Source organism: Rana temporaria, chromosome 3, assembly GCF_905171775.1.
Source record: "Rana temporaria chromosome 3, aRanTem1.1, whole genome shotgun sequence".
In the NCBI taxonomy this organism is placed as follows: Eukaryota; Metazoa; Chordata; class Amphibia; order Anura; family Ranidae; genus Rana; species Rana temporaria.
In genome coordinates this window covers 359407983-359428353 of record NC_053491.1, presented here as the reverse complement: position 1 = coordinate 359428353, position 20371 = coordinate 359407983, and the positions used below count along the sequence as shown (strand labels likewise).

Genomic DNA, 20371 nt, shown 5'->3' with positions numbered 1-20371 from the left:
GGACATACATCAAGTTTTTCCTCTATTCACTGTGGACTGTTTTTTCAGTATTTAGTTAGAATATTTTTTATGGTGTACAAACTCATTTTTCACTGTTCAATATTCACTGATGATTAGCGTGGTTTATTTTCTTTTCCAAACGTAATTAAATGTTTGTGGCATCCGTGTCATTATCTGACTCATTAAGAGGGGCCATTTGTCGACACAGTGGAGCCACAGCACCAACTTAATAGAACAGGGCAGTAGACATCTTTTTCTGCTCCTCCAACATATTAGCCAAATGATTGTTCATCTGTTCAAGATTGTCATTTGTTCTGGTCATTTGTGTTACCACAGCCTGTTGAAAACAATCTTGCACGTTTTGACGATCATTTAATTTTTGGATCAGTGCATTCAAAGTCTGCCCTAATTGGTCAGCAACATTGTTTGCAGCATCCACACGTTCAGACAAAAGTTCTCTCCTTCTTCTTCCTCTTGGAGCCCGAAGCGGAACAGACAAAGAAGCGTTGTTTATTGGTGCATTTTCCACCATTTCTTGTAGACTTGCGTCTACCTGATCTGCAAATTCAAAAAGTTCAACAAATAAATAAACTTCATTCTCACCGTGACATTCAAAAAAGATAATTATATGTTATTATTCATGTTTACTTGGTTGTGTAACTTCATTCAGTTCTTCTGGATGCACAGTGGCATTTTCTGTCTCCGCTCCTATGAGGAAGAAAATTGATTTTGTCAGATTATTGTGGTATTACTTTATAAAAAAGGAAAGTGAAAAATTCATTTTTTTCTCTTATCTTTTTTAAACAATCTAATTTTAGAGGCTTCTTTCTATTGAACCGTCTATTGAACTTCCCCTTATCGGATTTTAGCCCCCTTCCGGTAGCAGAATTGGCACCTTTCGGGGGGAGGGGAAGACAGAATACCTGTCTTTGACAGATAATCTTTCCCAATTCTGGGAGTCCCGGGCGCGGCCTATGACATCTCAGTAGAGCTCCGTCCTCTGTCCCTCCGACGCTGAAACAATAGGAGAGAAAATCGGGCCTTGCGCATGTGCAGTAGGGTTATCGGCGTGAGGGCTACACTGACCGTACCCTTACCCGCTACGGTGTGGGAAACACCCGAAAGACGATGGAAAAATGGCTAGACTCCAGGACAGGTAAGTGTCCATTTATTAAAAGCCAACAGCTGCAGTATGTGTCGCTGTTTGTTTTTAAGTTTTACATTTTGGGTGTAAGAGCGCTTTATGAAAGGTGCAATTGGAGAAAAACATCTTTATATTTACCAGTAAAAGATGGTCCTGCTATAGGCTCCCCATTCACTGGAGATTGAACTGTAAATTAAAAGATAATAAAATATTAGACACTTCATACATTTTAACATATCGGTAATTAGACATCAAATATTTTTCTTTTTTTGAACATATGTATATTCTCTAATTACCACATAGATTTTCACAGTCTGGATCATCCACCGTATACGCCACGACAAACTGACTGTTTTCTAGAAAAAAAATTGTTTAATAGCTTTTTGTTAAATTACACCTAACATAGGCAGTTCAGCTAGAATACTGTAGATATAAGACAGGGGTCTCCAAACCCCGGCCCGCGGGCCACATCCGGCCCGCTTGTGTGTTTTATCTGGCTCGCAGGCCGCAGTGTAAACAAAGCCTCCCATGCTTCCACGCCTTTTTTTGTTTTAAACAAGAGAAGCCGAGGCGTCGTAAGCACCTCCCCTCTTCCCCCCCGCTGTTTGAAGTTGCGATAGCACGTGTGACGTCACAGGCGCGGCACCTCCCCTCCACCTGCCCGCTGCTACACTCGTGGGAGGCTCTTTTATTCAAACAGCGGGCGGGAGGAGGGGAGGTACCGCGCCTGTGACATTACTAGTGGGATCGCAACTTAAAAGTTGTGCCGCGCCTCGGAGACAGTAGCTGCAGAAGACCAGAAGTCATCCAGTACGGAGGTCAGAGGCTCATCTTATTATTGTTATGATGACTTGTTATGATAGGGACACTGCTGATAGGCATGCTGTTGATGGGGACACCGCTGATGGGGACATGGGGACACTGCTGATGGGGTCACCGGTGTCCCCATCAGCGGCATCCCCATCAGTGGCGTCCCCATCACTGGTGTGCCCATCAGCAGTGTCCACATCAACAATGATGGGGATGCCGCTGATGGGGACACTGCTGTTGGGGACACCGGTGTCCCCATCAGCGGCGTCCCCATCATTGGTGTGCCCATCAGCAATGATGGGGACACTGCTGGTATGGATGATGTTGATGGGGGCACCGCTGATGGTGGACACTGCTGATGGGGACACCGGTGTCCCCATCATCGGCGTCCCCATTATTGGTGTACCCATCAGCAGTGTCCCCATCAACAATGATGGGGACACTGCTGTTGGGGATGCTGTTGATCAGGAAAACCGCTGATGACATTTTATACATAAATGATTTTTTTTTTGGCCCCCAAAATCTTGGAAAATCTAAAATGTGGCCCACGTTTTGAAAAGTTTGGAGACCCCTAATATAAGATATAATAGTTGTATTTTTTTGAAACTGTAAATCACAATGGAAGAATATCAAGGCACCAATAATAATGTTTAGAAATAAAATTAACTTCCCAAAGGTGGTGCTTTGGGATGCCACACAGCAGCCAACCCCCCCCCCACGTTGAGAGTATGTGGTCTGGTATGGTACAAGAAGGGGGGTGCTCTACTTCCCCCCACCCAAATTCCAGCACAATTATGGGTCTGGTATGAATTTCATGTCATTATCGGCACTGTGCACATCAATTGTCGCCACTGCGCCATACCAAACTCAGCCACTGTGCCATCAATTGTCACCACTCTGCCATGCCAAGCACAGCCCCTGTGCCATACTATTGTCGCCACTGTGCCCATCAATTGTAGTCACTGTGCCATGCCAAACGCGGCCACTGTGCCATGTCATTGTAGCCACTGTGCCATGCCAAACACAGCCACTGTGCCATTCCATTGTCGCCTCTGTGCCCATAAATTGTCGCCAATGTGCCATGCCAAACGCAGCCACTGTGCCATGCCAAACGCAGCCACTGCAATGCCAAGCAAAGCCACTGTACCATGCCAAGTACAGCCACTGTGCAATGCCATTGTCTCTACTGCGCCCATGAATTGGAGCCACGGTGCCATGCCAAACGCGGCCACTGTGTCATTCCATTGTCGCCACTGTGCCCATCAATTATAGCCACTGTGCCATGCCATTGTTGCCTCTGTGCACATCAATTGCCCCCAGTTTGCGCCTAAAATTCTTGCCAGACTCTTCCCCAAAATACCACCAGATTTCTCCCCCCCCCACATTTACCTTTCTCGTCAGCAATCCTCGGATCATCCTCCACGATCCCTTGATGTCTTCTCCCGTCCTCAATGTCGCTTCAGCCAATCAGGTTACCGGTAACCAGATCCGGTGAACCTGATTGGCAGAGGTGCTTGTCAGTGTTAACCAAGGAACGCACACCCCATGTTTCTCCTGGGTAACTATTTGGTTAAAGCGTATATCAGAGCCACTGGCTCTGAAAGACACTTCAACGGCCAACCATCTGATGTTATTCAGATGGTCGGCGTTCACCAGGGGGCCGGCCATCTGAACAGTGGGCGGCAGCGAGAGGAGGCGTTGCTCCTGTGCCCTCTATGGATGCACCACCACGGGTCACTGCAGATCAGAGAGGACATGCAAGGAAAATCAAATATAGCATTTTTGCTTGCACATGATTGGATGATAAAATCAGCAGAGCTTCCCCTCTTTTCAGAGATTACCCTCAGATCTACAGTGACTGCACTTACAAGTTCACTTGTAGTGGAGATTGGATTTGTCTTTAGTAAATCAACCCATAATTGCTACTTATTGAGGAACAGCAACACCAAAACTATTATTAAACTAAAATGCACTGTCAATGTATAAATTAGACTGGCAGAGTTGAGGTTAACAAGAGGGGGCAATAATAAGATTAAGTGCGTCTCTAGGGGCCTTGCCGCAGTAAATGTGCGTAAGGTGGTCTGGAAGAGGTTATGTTAGCACAAACAAATAAAAAATAAAGGCCTAGTCAAATCCTTATGCAGCAAGTTGTTAGTACCTACCTTCATCGTCAAACAGCATTAGTGTCTCATCTGGTGGAGCATCAATATCAGTTGAATTGTCCTCGCCATTTGTTAGACCCTGTACCACTTTAAATAGGATTAAAAAGAAAGAATGCGTTATGTTATGAACTGTAGGGGTAAAAATAAAAAAATAAAAATAAAAATTACTTACTATGGGCATCGGAGTCGTGCTCTCCAGGTACTCCCAGAATTGTGTCGGGTCCAAGGCATCCCTTCAGCTCCTCCTCATAGGTTGTATATGTGATATCTGGTGGTGGTCCTCCTCCAGTACCTCTCTGGTACTTAGCTACAGCGACCAGTTTCTTCTTGATTTGCATTTTTATATCGCGTAATCTACGCTTGCATGTTGATATGCATCGGGCAGTATCACCACATGCATTTACTTCCTCCACGATACTGCTCCAAATGGCAGATTTTTTGCTTTGGGATATCATCCTGGATCGGGCACCAAATAAAGAGTCCCATTTGCTAACTGTCCTTGAGACAAGAACGCAGTTCTGCGCAAAAGTGAATTTGCTAACACGTTTTTTAGTTACACGCTCCATGCTGCCAAAACTCCTAACACACCCTCAAATGAGTAAAATTTTTACTGAAAATTACATTAGTAAGGACTTTACCAATTTTCAAATGTATAGGGGGGTTTGTCTGACAGAACATATATATTTATTGTAAATAACTGTTCACATTTCTTTATATATGCATATATATAAATATATATATGTAGATATATTATTAAAACCACATTTAAATGCTATTATTAATGCCTTTTTTTGGGGGGAATATTTAATTTATTAATAAATAACCTTTTGGAAAACATGAAATATGGTTTTACCCACGGCCTGTTCTATTACAGTTATACGGGGTTTATCAATTCTGAAATATATTTTATTTTAGTTTATTAATATATTCATACTTGTATGCATTCATTAAAAGAAATATTTTAATAATTAAAAATGTATTTTACATTTAGATGAATGGTGTAAAGCTGCATTAGAAATGTAAATTACATTAATTTACTATACATCATTCTCATTTTAATAGGCACATGTATGATCCTTAAATATTGATAAAAACAATGTTTATTAATAATTAGGTTAATGTCGATTGTGTAGGGGGTAATTAAACTTTATTATTTTATTAATATGTTGGGGAATAATGTGTGTAGATCCGTGTTGAACTTTACTGTTTTTCACTTCCTCTCACTGTAATCCCGCTCGATCTCGCGAGATTTCAGTGAGAGGAGCCGTTTGGAGGAGTTCGCGCCGTTTGTAGATCGCTCCTCATCTCAGCATGAGAAGCAATCTACACACTTTCATACACAGGCACTCAGAGGAGAGCGATCTCCTCTGAGAATGCCTGAGAACAGATTAGCGGTATTTTACCGCGGTTTCATAAGAGGACACCTATATATAGTATAACTGTCAGCTTTTGTGAGGAGGAAAGTGAAACCCCTGGAAGGAGCTCTAATGCCGTTATCCTCGTCGAAATCACCTATATCTTGACTCCATGTCTGTCTGCATTTAATTTAGGTTTTAGAATTAATTGCCCCCACTAATGCCGCGTACACACGATCGGTTCGTCTGATGAAAACGGTCTGATGGACCGTTTTCATCAGATGAACTGATCGTGTGTGGGCCCCATTGTTTTTTTTCCAATCGGTGAAAAAACTTAGAACCTGTTTTAAAATTATCTGATGGTTAAAAAACCGATCGTCTGTGGGGAAATCCATTGGTTAAAAATCAACGCATGCTCAGAATCAAGTCGACGCATGCTCATAAGCATTGAACTTAATTTTTCTCAGCACGTCGTTGTGTTTTACGTCACCGCGTTCTGACACGATCGTTTTTTTTAACTGATGGTGTGTAGGCAAGACTGATGAAAGTCAGCTTCATCGGATATCTGATGAAAAAATCCATCAGACCGTTTTCATCGGATGAACCGATCGTGTGTACAGGGCATAACACGTCATATAAATCACCAATTAGATACTTTTTAGATTCAGACGGTGTCACCACCATAGAGAGTGTTTGAAAAGTTAAATTATATGGGATCTAAACATATCTGAGACTGTAATGCGTGGTGAAGCTTTAAAGGGGTTGTAAAGGAATTTTTTTTTTCATAATAAGCATCCTTTACCTGCAGACATTCCTCTTTTCACTTCCTCATTATTAGTTTTTGCTCAGAAGTTGCTCTATTTCTTCTCTGTTCTGTTCACTTCCTGCTTGTCTGATTGTAACTCACCACAATAAAGGGAGGCTTTACTGCGGTGGTCAGTGACGTGCTCGCCCACTCCTGGGGACTACATCTGTGCGGCATGACGCTCTCTACGTGTTAGAGACTTCATGGAGGTGTAAATTACTGGGCGTGCCGCAATGCATCTATGCCGCAATGCATACTGGGAAATGTAGTTCTAACATGAACGAGCGCCGCAAACCAGGAAGTGAATGAGAGAACAGAAACTAGAACGCCGGAGGTGATATAGATGAAGGAATTTAATAGTTATCTACTCGTTTTTTTACAGAATCATTACACTATTCTGTCTGTCTACCTTGCAGACATTCATTTTAGCCCAAATTTTTTTTTCCTTTACAACTCCTTTAAGTACTGGAAAATTACTCTATTCGACAAGTGGTACTGCTCTACAATAAGGTTAAAAGATAGCATAGTACCTCTATTATACAATTGATGGAGATGTACAAGAACAGATTGTTCCAATGCTCAAAACCATTTAGTTTATTTACTTGTGGAAGATTAAAATTATTCGAGATGGGCATATATTGTGTATGGCCTGTATGGCCCATAGTGACACACACAGCCTCCCAAACCTTATGTACCAGCAAAAAGGTTGGGGAGGAACGGTGCTTCCATAAATGACCTGCCTCCATCAAGGATACAAGAGGATCTTTAGACAGAGACAAAAGAATGACTCTCTGTATTTGATCACAAAGGTCGATTACCGTCCATCCTGCCATCTGTTGCATCTGAGATGCCAAAAAATATAATCTACCGTTGGGGACTGCCAACCCACCACTATCCTTGGGAAAGTGTAGAGCACTTAGGCGGATCCTGGCCTTCCGATCCTTCCATATGAGTTCTCGAAATAACGTATCTATATGTCTAAATAAGCGTATCCAGACTGGACAATTATGTAGCATAAAAAGGAGTTTGGGCATCCACACCATTTTTATCAAGTTGACCCTCCCCAGTACTGACAGTGGTAATTACACCAAAAAGCACTAACTTTGAGCATTTTACGCAGTAATGGAAAGATATTCAAATTAGGATTTTCTTCCACATTATGGGACACCTCTACTCCTAAATATTTAAAAGATGTAGCCAGCTTTATTTGAGAAGCTGCAATTGGAAGTGGATCCCTAATGCCATCAACACTGACTTGTCCCAGCTAATGGAAAACCCAAATAATCTCCCATGTGTAATAATTAGGGACATTACTGCACTAAGTGAGTGGGTGGAGTATCATCCACATACAATGCTATCTTATTCTCCTCCATAGATCTCTGAAAGCCCACTATTTGTGAGTAATTTTGCATTGCTGCAGCCAATGGCTCTGAAACCGGGTACACACTAATGCCGCACACACACGGTTGGAATTTCCGACAACAAATGTTCGATGTGAGCTTGTTGTCGGAAAATCCGACCGTGTGTATGCTCCATCGGTACATTTGTTGTCAGAATTTCCAACAACAAAAATTTGAGAGCTGGTTCTCAAATTTTCCGACAACAAAAGTTGTTGTTGGAAATTCCGACCGTGTGTACACAATTCAACGCACAAAAATTTGACGCATGCTCGGAATCAATTCGACGCATGCTCGGAATCATTGAACTTAATTTTTCTCGGCTCATCATAGTGTTGTACATCACCGCATTCTTGACGTTCGGAATTTGCGACAACAATTGTGTGACCGTGTGTATGCAAGACAAGTTTAAGCCAACAGCCGTCGGAAATTTATCTACGGTTTTGTTGTCGGAATGTCCGATCGTCTGTACGCGGCATTACAGTTTTTTTTTGTACAACCCTGTGGGTTGCACGAAAAACAAAATGACTGCTCCGGTTGGAGCCGCTGTACTAACCATGCAGGGTTAGTCCAGTGATCTCCCCTGCTGAGCTGTTGTGTTCTGACAGGGGGATGACCCCCCGCCAGAGCACTCTGATCAGCACTCTCTGCCATTGGCATCACAGATGCAACAGATGGCAGGATGGACGGAAATTGACCTTTGTGACCAAATCCAGAAAGTTATTCTTTCGTCTCTGTCTAAAGGCCCTCTTGTATGGAGGCATGAAGTTGCACAGATGTCAGCCAAGTTGCATCTGAAGTTGCACCGATGCTTTGAAATCGTGCAATTTCAAGTGAAGGTGCTCTATTTCAAAGCCACACTCAGTGTTTTTTTTTTTTGTGTTTTTTTCATCTTGTCTTTAGACAGCATGAAGTAAAACATTTTTGGACAGGAACCCATTGTCCATAAAATGTATATATGTTTTGCTTGTTATCATAAGTAATCACAAATTATTGCTGAAACTTTATTCCATAATTTAGGCCACAGGCACTGCTGCTTTGTACTTGGAGAGGTTCGAGGTACCCTCACAGTGTCACGCTATATGCATTGCATATATCTTCTATTTTCCATGACACACATTGGCCGCTGAGAGCTGTCCTAGGAGTCAGGAGGAGGTGTTTTATCAGCCCACGCATCCAGCTGCGATCAGTATCTCTGTTAGCTGTTTGGACAAACAGCTGTGAGGTGAGCTGCTAGCACACCCAGAGGTGTCATCACTGAAGATTTCCTTTGTGCACGTTGCATTTTTGGTGGAGGTGTTTCATCTAGACACTGTTCTGTGGAGGAATTACTGGACTGCTAGGTCTGATACTTATTTATGGACAGGACTTTATCACATGTGTGATTTTTGATAGTTTTGCACTTTTTTTCCACTTATTTTATGCTAATTTTTGTATATGTAGTATTTTACTATGTATTTTTACTTATGGTATTTTGTGGATATACAGACACTCAAATTTGAAGCACCTCATCCCATATATACAAGAAAAAGGAGAGGGAATTTATCATGCAAATAGGAAAGATCTCAATTCTATAGAGGAAAAAGAGAGGAAAAGGTTTGTCCAAAAGGAACATAGATTAGGATTGTCCATAAGAAAGGAATCGATTATTAGGAGACATTATCTCCTTAATGAAGATTCAGTACATACCTTGAAAAGATTATAAGGATGAAAGTGTCCTGAGATATAGCGGCGTGCTGCTCGCTTTGATTCAGAGGTGGTTCATTAAGGAGATAATGTCTCCTAATAATCTATTCCTTTCATATGGACAATCCTAATCTATGTTCCTTTTGGACAAACTTTTCCCTCTCTTTTTCTCTATAGAATTGAGATCTTTCCTATTTGCATGATGTCTTTTGGGATCCCTCTGTTTGAAAATTCTCACTAAGGGAACACAGAGGCCGTGTTTTTGAATGAAGCCCTTTACAATCAATCAGGACTTCTTTTATTTGTGAAATCACCTGATTATATTTGGCCAACCCTTAAAGGTACAGCAGCTATTAATCCAAGCTTTTGAGCGTAATCTATTCATTTTTGAGTAAATCCTTAAACTTTAAACTCCATTATTAAACACTATTATTGGCTTTTTTTAGATTATGGTTCTTGGACAGAGTGTCACATCATCTGGGAAATAAATTGTCTCGCTCTACATGTATGGGCATCCTTCTGTCTTATAGTACCCCATCCTTGATGTTATTGATTTTAAATCAAATTTTGCATGTTGTGGTGAGTTTCTTGCGCCTATTCTCCTGCTCAAACATAATCAGATTTGAAATTGTTATTTTGTTTAATTCATTAATTGTTAACCATGATATATTGTATTTACTCAATATGTTTTGTTACATCTTCATATTTTGACAATATATTTGTTATATATATATATATATATTTTCATTGACCATCTGTCTTACACTCATTTCTCTTGATACATTGTAGTTAGTTCTAAGCTCTTGAGGAAGCTCAAATGCGAGCGAAACATGTCGAGTGAACTTCAACTACAACGAGTCGTTTCACATTGTTGAAGTTCGATATATTTAAAGACTTCAGTTGGTTCTTTATTTATTTATATTTGTTTGTATCAATAAATTAAATGTTTCTATTTTCTTAAATTGGTGTCTTGTTACACTTCATTAGCACCGCTTCATAGTCCCAGGGTTCCTACGTACCCATTCCCTCTCCTTTTTCTTATGTATTTTTACTGTTAAATCTTTACAGGATTTCAGGTGTTTGTTCACTTTCATCTGTATTGTTCATTGTAGTATCATCAAATATCTTTTTTTTTTCACTGTTTAGTTCACCCACAATCCCTTTACTTCACATTCCCTTTTCACTACCCCTTCCCATTCCCTCCCCCACAGTGCAGCTACCATACTTCACATTATTATCACTTTTTCTGTTAGGATCAGATTCACAGGTGCTGCTGCAGTCCCCCCCCCCCCCAATCCATCAGACAGCGCCGGAGTTCTCTATTTCTATATTACTTGGAGAGGTTATTTATCTTATTATGAAACATTGGCAGCTATGCAACAGACTGGAATAATTTCCTATGCACTAGATTCAAGTACAGTAATCCCCACATCCAGTTTGGCAAGTTTATTTGCTTTCTCTTCCAAGTATTAAACAATCATATAAGGGGTGAGATGAGCTTGTTTATTTCCAAACTGTAGATTCTGCATATTAAAGTCCAAGTATCATTAAACTCATTTAACTGTTCAATCCGTCAAGGAAACACAACACGTGTGCTTCACTTAGTTTAGCATTATTTAGAAAACCCAATACAACTTAAAATCTCCCTTGCATTGTCTTCTGGGTGAGACTTGCAGCTTCTGGTTCCATGATTTTAGTGCCAGGCACCTTCACTGTACAGCTTGTAAATCTTCACAGAGGACCATTTCATAATCTCTTTGGCCTATTTTGGTGAAAGTAGAACTAAAGGCAAAACTTTTTTTTATTTTTTTTTGGACTGGGGATAGTTCCCTTTAATTCCTATCCCATAGCAAAAAAACAGGAAGTGAGAGGAAATCCTTCCAAAGTGAGCAAAGCGAGTACGCCGGCGTATCTACTGATACGCCGGCGTACTTTCAAATTACCCGCGTCGTATCTTTGTTTTGAATCTTCAAAACAAGATACGACGGCATCTGGGTTAGATTCGTTAGGCGTACGTGGACGTCTTCGAATCTAAGATGCAATTCTTCGGTGTCCGCTAGGTGGTCGTTCACGTTGTTTTCCGCGTCAAGTATGCAAATTAGCTATTTCCGACGATCCACGAACGTACGAGCGGCCGTCGCATTTTTTTTTGCGGCGTCTCTAGTCAGCTTTTTTCGGCGTATAAAGCTGGTATTTCGTCGCGTATAGTTAAACCTGCTATGTTAAGTATGGCCGTCGTTCCCGCGTTTAATTCAAATTTTTTTTTCCGTTTGCGTAAGTCGTCCGTGAATCTGGATGGACGTAATTTACGTCCACGTCAAAACAATGACGTCCTTGCGACGTTATTTAGCACAATGCACGGCGGGAAATTTAGGAACGGAGCATGCGCAGTTCGTTCGGCGCGGGGACGCGCTTCATTTAAATGAAACACGCCCCCTACTCGCCGCATTTGAATTCCGCTCCGTTACGCCGCTTGAGATACACTACGCCGCCGTAATTTATGGCACAAAATCATTATGGATTCGAACCAAAGCCAGGTAAGGTACAGCGGCGTAGTGTATCTCATATACGATGCGCCGGGGCAGATATTTGTGAATCTGCCCCATTGTGTCCACATTTGGAAAATGTTCTGGGTTTGGGTTTTCCTTTCACTTTTGGTGATAAAGTTAAACAGGACAAATATAGGGGGTAAGTCTTCCTATTGGGGGAACAGACATCAATAAAAATCTGACAGGTTTTCTATTCACTCTATCCAAAACAAAAAGTGGATTTAGTTATACTTTACTACTTTTGAATATTGATCTGATTGCTTATTTTTTAATTAATGTTTAGGATTTTTTTGTTCTTTACTTACCAGAGAAGAGAGGGCATATTTTTAACCAGGCAGTGGTTGGCCCTTGTGTGGTATATTGTCCCAATGCGATCTCAAGAAAGAAGATGGGAATTCCACAGGTGACCATGAAAATGACATATGGGATAAGGAATGCCCCTATATTGAATACATACAATACACATTATAAACTGTACAGTGAGTAGAAATAGGATTTCAAATTTAGGTTATAATTTAATTTCGCTTTTTTTATTGTTTACCTTTCTGGTAAATGTATTATGGAGGCTGGTGAAATAATTACATTTTTCAATATTGTTTTCCTCTATAGATGCTCCTGAATTATCCAAAAGCTGTACTACTGAGCAGATAGAAATGCCTGTAGAAAAGCCAAAAACATATGGCTGTGCCATGTGCATAGATATTGACAAACTATTCACAGGATGGCATATTCACAAGTTAGCTGATCCTCAGGAAGATATAAATGTAGCATTGTATTCATCTATATACATCACATAAAAAAAAAAATTGTTTTAAAGTGAGCGGTGTAAGTACCTGAATTTGACCTGGTAGCCTCTTGCAATCTCTCTGTCTGGGAGAGGGTGGATCAGGGATGGAAGCCATTCAAGTGTGCTGCATGCAAATACTATATGCTGACAAGGAATATGTTGAGGGGCTGAGAGCAGGGTGGACAAAGGGGTGACCTCACCAGTCTACTACCATATAGTCAGAAGGCTGTATTCATTTTCTGTAAGTGGTGTCATTCACCTGGCTGTGACATGTTTTAACCACTTGCCTAATGGGCCTACTGGGCACTTATACCCCCTTCCTGCCCATGCCAATTTTCAGCTTTTAGATCCTGGGGTTTGAATCCAGATTTTCTCTAACCTCAGAAAGGTCAATGATTCCCTGAATTAGTGATCCTCTATAATGTAAAAGTGACCCAAGTGGCTATAAAGCTGCCGGATCACTTTTACATGTGGCAGAATCTCTGGTGTGGAGTGTCGCGCTCGCCCCCTCCCTTGGACTGCAGGAGAGTCAGGACGTTGGAGATAGAGAAAGGAGCTTTGTGTTAGTGGGAGTCCTGACTCTCCTGCTGTCCAAGGGAGGGTGCGAGCACGACACTCCACACCAGGGAGAAAGCCTTGCATTACTGTGTGTAGTTACAGACAGAAGAACAGGAAGTGAGGATTTCTCAGAAGAAATAAGTACATTTAAAAGCAAAATGGAAGGATGGGGTAAGTGAAGGAGGACTGCACTAAGGTAAAGGAAGCTATTTAGCCTTACCCTTACAACCCCTTTAAGAGATATTTCCCAAGTATGTATTTTTTATGAGATTTGTAATAAAAACTTTTATGTATAGCAATATTCATTCTGAGAGGAGGTGTTTGGGCACTTAAAAAGTCCCACTTATATACCTTTTTGCTTTTAAAGAATTCCCTATGGAGATTGTCACCATTACCATAATTTGTCACCATTCTATGGCCATACGCCATTTTAAAGGAGCAGTAAGGTTAGATAGTGGCAATGCCAATCCTTCACATTTACAGACAGGGGTTGATTTACTAAGGCTCCATTGACACAAACGCATTTTGAATTGCAGGCAGAATCACACATCAGCTTGTTCATTCATTTCAATGGCACCTAAAAATGGGGTGCGATTTTACTGCGATTATCATGTGAAAATTGCGCTGCAATCATACAAACCAAATCGCGTGATGCATGTAGCTCAAAAAAGGTCTCAGAACTTCTTTTGGACTCATGCGTAATGCGATTTGGTTTTTATGATTGCAAAACAATTTGTTGCGCAACAATCACGGCAGAATCACACCGCATGCAATTCAATACGCCTACGTGTGAATGGAGCTTAACACTACAGAGTGCAAAATCTGGTGTAGCTGTGCATGATAGCCAATCAGCTTCTAACTTCAGCTTTGACAAATCAAACCTGGAAGCTGATTGATTTCTATGCAAAGCTGCACCAGATTTTGCACTCTCCAGTTTTAGGCTGGGTTCACACTGCTCCGACATTGAGGTCAGACAACTTTCGATCTGACATTTGCCCTACGACTTCATGTCCGATTTCCATGCGACTTCAATGGACAGGATCCGACTTTGATCCGACCATACCAGGCCCTTTGAGTCTGGTATGAATCTTGAGGGGGTAACCCCATGCCAAAATGTAAAAAAAAAATGGTGTGAGCCCCCCAAAGATGTGGTATGGCAGGTCAGGAAAGTGATGGAAGGGGACGAGCACCCTTCTGGACCAGACCAGGCTACATTGCATGTTGATGGGGACAAGGGCCTCTTCCCGACAGCCCTGGGCAGTGGTTGCGGGGGTCTGCGGGCAGGGGGCTTATCAGAATCTGGAAGCCCCCATTAACAAGGCCCCCCATGTTAATGAGTATGGGGTACATTGTACCTCTACCCATTCAACAAAAAAGTGTCAAAAATAAATAAAAACGGTACACAGGTCGTAGCTTCAATGTGTCTTTTTTCCAGTGGTGGCTGGTGCTCAAATTTTTTTGGGGGGGCGCAAGCAAACTGAAAAAAAAACTATCAATTGCAGCCACTGTGCCCATCAAACGCAGCTACTGTGCCCATCAATTGCCATCAAACGCAGCCACTGTGCCCATCAAACGCAGCCATTGTGCCCATCAAACACAGCCACTCTGCCATCAAATGCAGCCACTGGGCCCATGAAACACAGCCACTGTACCCATAAATTGCCGGTACTGTACCCATCAATTGCTGCCAGTGTGCTCATCAATAGTTGCTACTGTGCCCATCAATTGCTGCCAGTGTGCCCATCAATTGCTGACACTGTGCCCATCATTTGCTGCCAGTGTACCCATCATTCATCTATACTGTGCCCATCAATTGCTGCCAGTGTGCTTATCAATTATCACTGCTGTGCCCATCAATTGCTGCCAGTGTGCCCATCAATTGCTCACACTGCCCATCAATTGCTGCCAGTGTGCTCATCAATTGCCACTACTGTGCTCATCAATTGCCACTACTGTGCCCATCAATTGCTGCCAGTGTGCCCATCAATTGCTGACACTGTACCCATCAATTGCTGCCAGTGTGCCCATCAGTTGCCGCTACTGTGCCCATCAATTGTTGCCAGTGTGCTCGTCAATTGCCACTACTGTGCCCATCAATTGCTGCCAGTGTGCCCATCAATTGCTGACACTGTGCCCATCAATTGCTGCCAGTATGCCCATCAGTTGCCACTACTGTGCCCATCAATTGCTGCCAGTGTTCCCATCAATTGCCGCTACTGTGCCCATGAAATGCTGCCAATGTGCATCGCCCGCCCGGCACTTACCTTGTCTCGGTGGGGCAGTGGGTCATGGCAGTGTCCTCCAAGCTCCTCAATCTACTCCCATCATCTCTTCCCATCCTCTGCTATGATTGGACGCATGATAGGCATCCAATCACAGCGCCTGTCGATTTAGCCAATCAGGTGACAGGTAACAGTTTCGAGCACCTGATTGGCGGTTAATATTCATTCGCTTTTCTAACACAAAGCTAAGTGAACTGTGAGCGCCCAGCATGGCACCCGCTGTTCACCTTTTTGGATACCTATGGCTCTATTTAGGTGCTTTGAAAAAAATTCCCCCGCCGCTGTAATTCAGATGCCCGGCTCCCGAAAAAGGGCAGGGCACCTGATTAGGGGGTGACAGTGGCGACCATAGATAGATTCATGCAATGCATAAATCTATCCATGGTGACAGGTGGCAGGAGAGAGGGGGCGGCGCCTGTGTACCCTTTATGGATGCACTGCCACGGCTTCTTTCTTAGGTGATGTCTTCTCTCACCGGTTCTTCTACACTCGCTGCTAATGTCTTTTTCCTCCGGTTCTTCTCCCTACGCTGCTGATGTCTTCTTTCTCCGGTTTTTCTCCCTACGCTGCTGATGTCTTGTTCCTCCAGTTCTTTTCCATCTGCTGCTGATGTCTCCTTCCTCTGGTTCCTCTTCCTCTGCTGAGGTATTTTCCCGATGCCAGCTCCCGCAGTTTTCCCAGCTCCATTCTCTGCCGGTTCTTATATAGACATGGGGCATGGCCATCTGGTGATGTCATCTGGAGACCTCGCCCCCTTGTGATATCACCGCCCATGGGCATGATGGGGCGGTGATATCACAAGGGTGTGTGGTCTCCGGATTACATCACCGGATGGCTACGTCCCATGCCTATATAAGAACCGGCAGAGAATAGAGCTGGCACAACTGCTTGAGCTGGCATTGGGAGAAAACCTCAGCGCAGGGAGAAGAACCAGCAGAGGAAGAAGACATCAGCAATGGAGAGAGAAGACATCACCAGAGAAAGAAAACACTTTGGAGCTACGACAGGGGACATTCCTAATTTTTAATAAAAGGCTTTGTCAAAAACCTGTGTACTGTTTTTATTTTTGCCACTTTTTTTGGGGAATAGGTAGGGGTACATTGTACACCATACTTATTCACATGGGGGAGGGGCCAGGATCTTGGGGCCCCCTTGTTAAAGGAGGCTTATATATTCTGATAAGCCCCCTGCCCGCAGACCGCCACAACCACCACCCAGGGTTGTCGGGAAGAGGCCCTTGTCCCCATCAACAAGGTGCTTTGGGGTTGGAGGCGTAAAGCCCTACCTGCCCCAAAGCACCCACCCCCATGTTGAGGAAATGTGACCTGGTATGGTCCAGGAGGAGGGGGGGCACTCGCTCGCCCCCCCTTTTCTGACTTGCTGAGCTGAATGCTCGGATAAGGGTCTGGTATGGATTTTGAGGGGGGACCCCACCCACCACCCCATTCCCATTTAATTTTTTTTAATTTTGGCGTGGGGTTTCCCTTCAAGATTCTCAGAGCACAAGTCACATGCCACAAGTCAAATTAAGATGATGATTCGACTTGGATGCAACTTACATTCAAATCAATGGGCTGAAATCATGCCCAAGTTCGACCAAAATAGTGAAGGAACCTTTTTCAAAGTTGGGCCAACTTGTGACGGAACAGTTAAGATGGCTCTCAAAGGAAACATGTGTTCCCAAAGTCACACCAGTGTGAACTGGGTTTCAGTAAATAAACCCCACAGTGACAAAGTTTTCTTAGTTTATATACAAAAAGAAGATACAATGGACCTCCCACCTCCACCATTTTTGTAACACAGATATGGGAACCTCCAGATGTTCCCCAATCCAATGATTCCACCCACGACGGACAAAATGAACTCTGCCCTGCTCCCCCATTGCCCTCGAGATTTTAGTCCTGGTTGCTGATCCTCGGTATGTGTCAGTTGCTTGTCACCCTCAGGACTGGGCCGAGCTCCATCTGATGAATCTACAGACAAATGTGAACAATTATAGTAAAACTGCTGACAAAGTAATCTTCAGTTCAAATGGAAATAGTGCTGCTATTTTAGTTGCAGCAGGATTTCGTAATCTTCCATTGAGACCATGTTTTCAGATATAACCATATTTAAAGTGTAACATACAGTACCTTGAAAAAGTATTCATACCCCTTGACATTTTCCACATTTTGTCATATTACAACCAAAAACGTAAATGTATTTTATTGGGATTTTATGTGATATACCAGTGTTTCTCAACTCCGGTCCTCAAGGCGCCCCAACAGGTCATGTTTTCGGTCTTTCTATTATTTTGCACAGGTGATTTGGTCAATTTTACTGCCTTAGTACTTACTGCAGCCGTTTTCATCATGTCCAGGGGCCCCATGCAGCTGGGGCCCCTGGACAATGCCCAGGTGTGCCCTCTCATTAAGACAGCCCTGATTATAGGGGTTCAGCTTCAATCATAAATTCCTTTCTAGGCTGTTAAGTAACACTGAAAAAATGTAATCTGCCCCAACCAACTTGTCATCATGCCTCTAAATCTAAATCTGTTGCAAAACTGGCTCATCTGTCTCATTTTACTGCCCAAGATTGCAGGCACAGGGCTCACAAGTGCACAGAAAACCTGTTGCAACTTTACTAAAGGAGACCGTTTAATTTGTGTCTAATTGCATCACTAATATTTTTTTAAACCTCCCCTATTTGAGTCATATTGCTAATAACACATAAATAAACCACTTCATTATAAAATTAGGCAAGAAGCTAAGATGATATGCTACTTCATATTTTATATCTGATAACTGCGTAGCACAAATATATTATGCATGGTATTAACACTGACTGGTATTTCCTCTAAGCTCTAATTTCTGATATTACGATTTACCTGGCAACGTCTCTGGCAAATGGATCTGTGGCCCCTGCATGTCCTCAGCTGTCATTTTACCTGAGCTGCAGCTGCAGTGAAAAGTTTTCTGGAAGTTCTCCTCCTATCTCTGATCCTCTTGCCAGGTGGAGGAGGAGAATTCAGATGTCGGTGACGATATTAAATTTCATTTGATCTCCAGTAATACATTCTTATATTAATTGACATGTTGTACACTAAGGACAGTAAATGATCTCATTGCATAGTGTCACTTTTCTCTTACTGTGTGTACAGTTACCATCTGATCCACTATTTCTTATGTGCATACACGTATCCTATCAGTACCTCTAGCTCACTGATTCGATACATTGTTGCAGTGATGTAAACCTTTTTTTTATTATTTATATTGGCATGAAGACATATTATTTATCATATTATTTAAAATTCTGACATATTATTGCAGGGAATGAAATTATGATTTTTCAGACACCAACTATAATATACATTTAATGCATATATCACTTAGGAGATCTAATGTGATCCCTCAGCCTGATGAACCTTGTAATTTAGGTGTGTTTGGTGTCTAACTGATCGTTATTTTCGAATGCATTAAAGCGGATCTCCACCCTCAATACAACAGCAGCTCCATATTCATACTGCTCCTAAACAATGATGAATCGGATATTTTCAATAAATTTAGTATTAGTGTACCCTATTAGTTAGCCAGGCTTCCGGTCTGCCCCCCCCCTCGGGTTTCCGACGGGTTTTCTCCAGTTTCCTGTGCCGCGCTGTGTCTGCTGGGAGACAGTCTCAGAGCTCCTTAATTACAATATTCTAGATGGGGATGTCAGTCAGGCAGTTCGGCCAATCAGTACTGTGAAGGGCGGGGTTTATTGTAGAGTGCTGGAGGAGCATCTCTGTTAGAAAACATCACGCGACTTCGCTCACACTGCCAGTCACCATAGCCAGTGCGAATGCACGAGATCGAGCGGTGGATGCTGGGACAGCATCCACCGCAAATAGGAAGTGCCTGCCTATGGAAATCCAATGCCCATAGCTAAGATGGCAACAGCAGGAAAACACAGATTATAACTATTTATTGGGGACAATATTACAGCGGAGCGGCGGGGGAACACCAGAAACGTGAGTTTAGCACAGCAGTGCTATTACACATTTAAAAATACCATTAAAAAAAAAACGTTTTGGCGTGGGAGATCCGCTTTAAGTGGCATCTGGTGCTCCATTTTTTTGGGGATGGCGGAAAAAAAAACACAACCACCCCCCTACTCACTCGCTCGCTCGCCTGACAGCCCCGCCCGCTCGCCAGCCCTGCTCTCAAGCTCACGAGCCCTGCACTTACCCCATTCAGGTCATGGGCGGCTTCCCTGGCATTTCCTCCCCGCCAATCAGCTTGCTTCACCTCCTGGCTAATCCAGGTGTTATGACCAGCTTCCTGTCCTGATTGGCCACGAGTGCTGATTCGCTAATGTCACAAGTGGGTTTTTGAAGTCAATTAGAGCCGCTAAAAAAACTTGTAGAACTCTATGCATCTGGCATGGAGATTAGGGGCCAGCGTATAGAGATTAGGAGGGCGCGCCCCTGAGCCCCTTATGGACTGACAATCGCTGTGCATTAGTGTAAGCATGTTTTATAAATTTAACTTCATCACAGCAGGAATTATACATTATTTATAGAGTTTGCATTTGGTGGGCAGCACAGTGGCTAAAAGTTTAGTACGTCCGCCTAGCAGCACTAGTGTCATTGGTTAAAATCCCAACCACGGCACTACTGTACCTGCCTGGAGTTTGAATGTTCTCCCTGTGCCTGTGTGAGTTTCCTCCCAAGGACATGCTGGTAGGTTCATTGGCCCCCAGTATGTGTATGTATGAATGAGACTCAGGGTCCTTAGAGTGTAAGCTTTTTGAGGACAAGGACTGATGTGAATGTACAGTATTTGTAAATTGAGAGTGCTATATATAGAGCGGGAAGTA

General features: G+C 42.8%; 1 protein-coding gene across 2 annotated transcripts in view; it reads right to left on the bottom strand.

Annotated features, from left to right (window-relative positions):
• The window catches only part of LOC120932693 (sodium- and chloride-dependent betaine transporter-like), a 72298-nt gene extending 53821 nt beyond the window's left edge, over positions 1–18477 (bottom strand). For both annotated transcript variants that reach the window (XM_040345256.1, XM_040345257.1), the window contains exons 1-3: positions 18402–18477; positions 17317–17508; positions 12214–12348 (exon numbers count right to left, since the gene is read on the bottom strand). In XM_040345256.1, the coding sequence (XP_040201190.1) occupies positions 12214–12348; positions 17317–17508; positions 18402–18456 (382 nt within the window). In that variant the 5' untranslated portion in view covers positions 18457–18477. The remainder of the gene's footprint in view (positions 1–12213; positions 12349–17316; positions 17509–18401) is intronic.
• Between the last annotated feature and the right edge of the window lie 1894 nt (positions 18478–20371).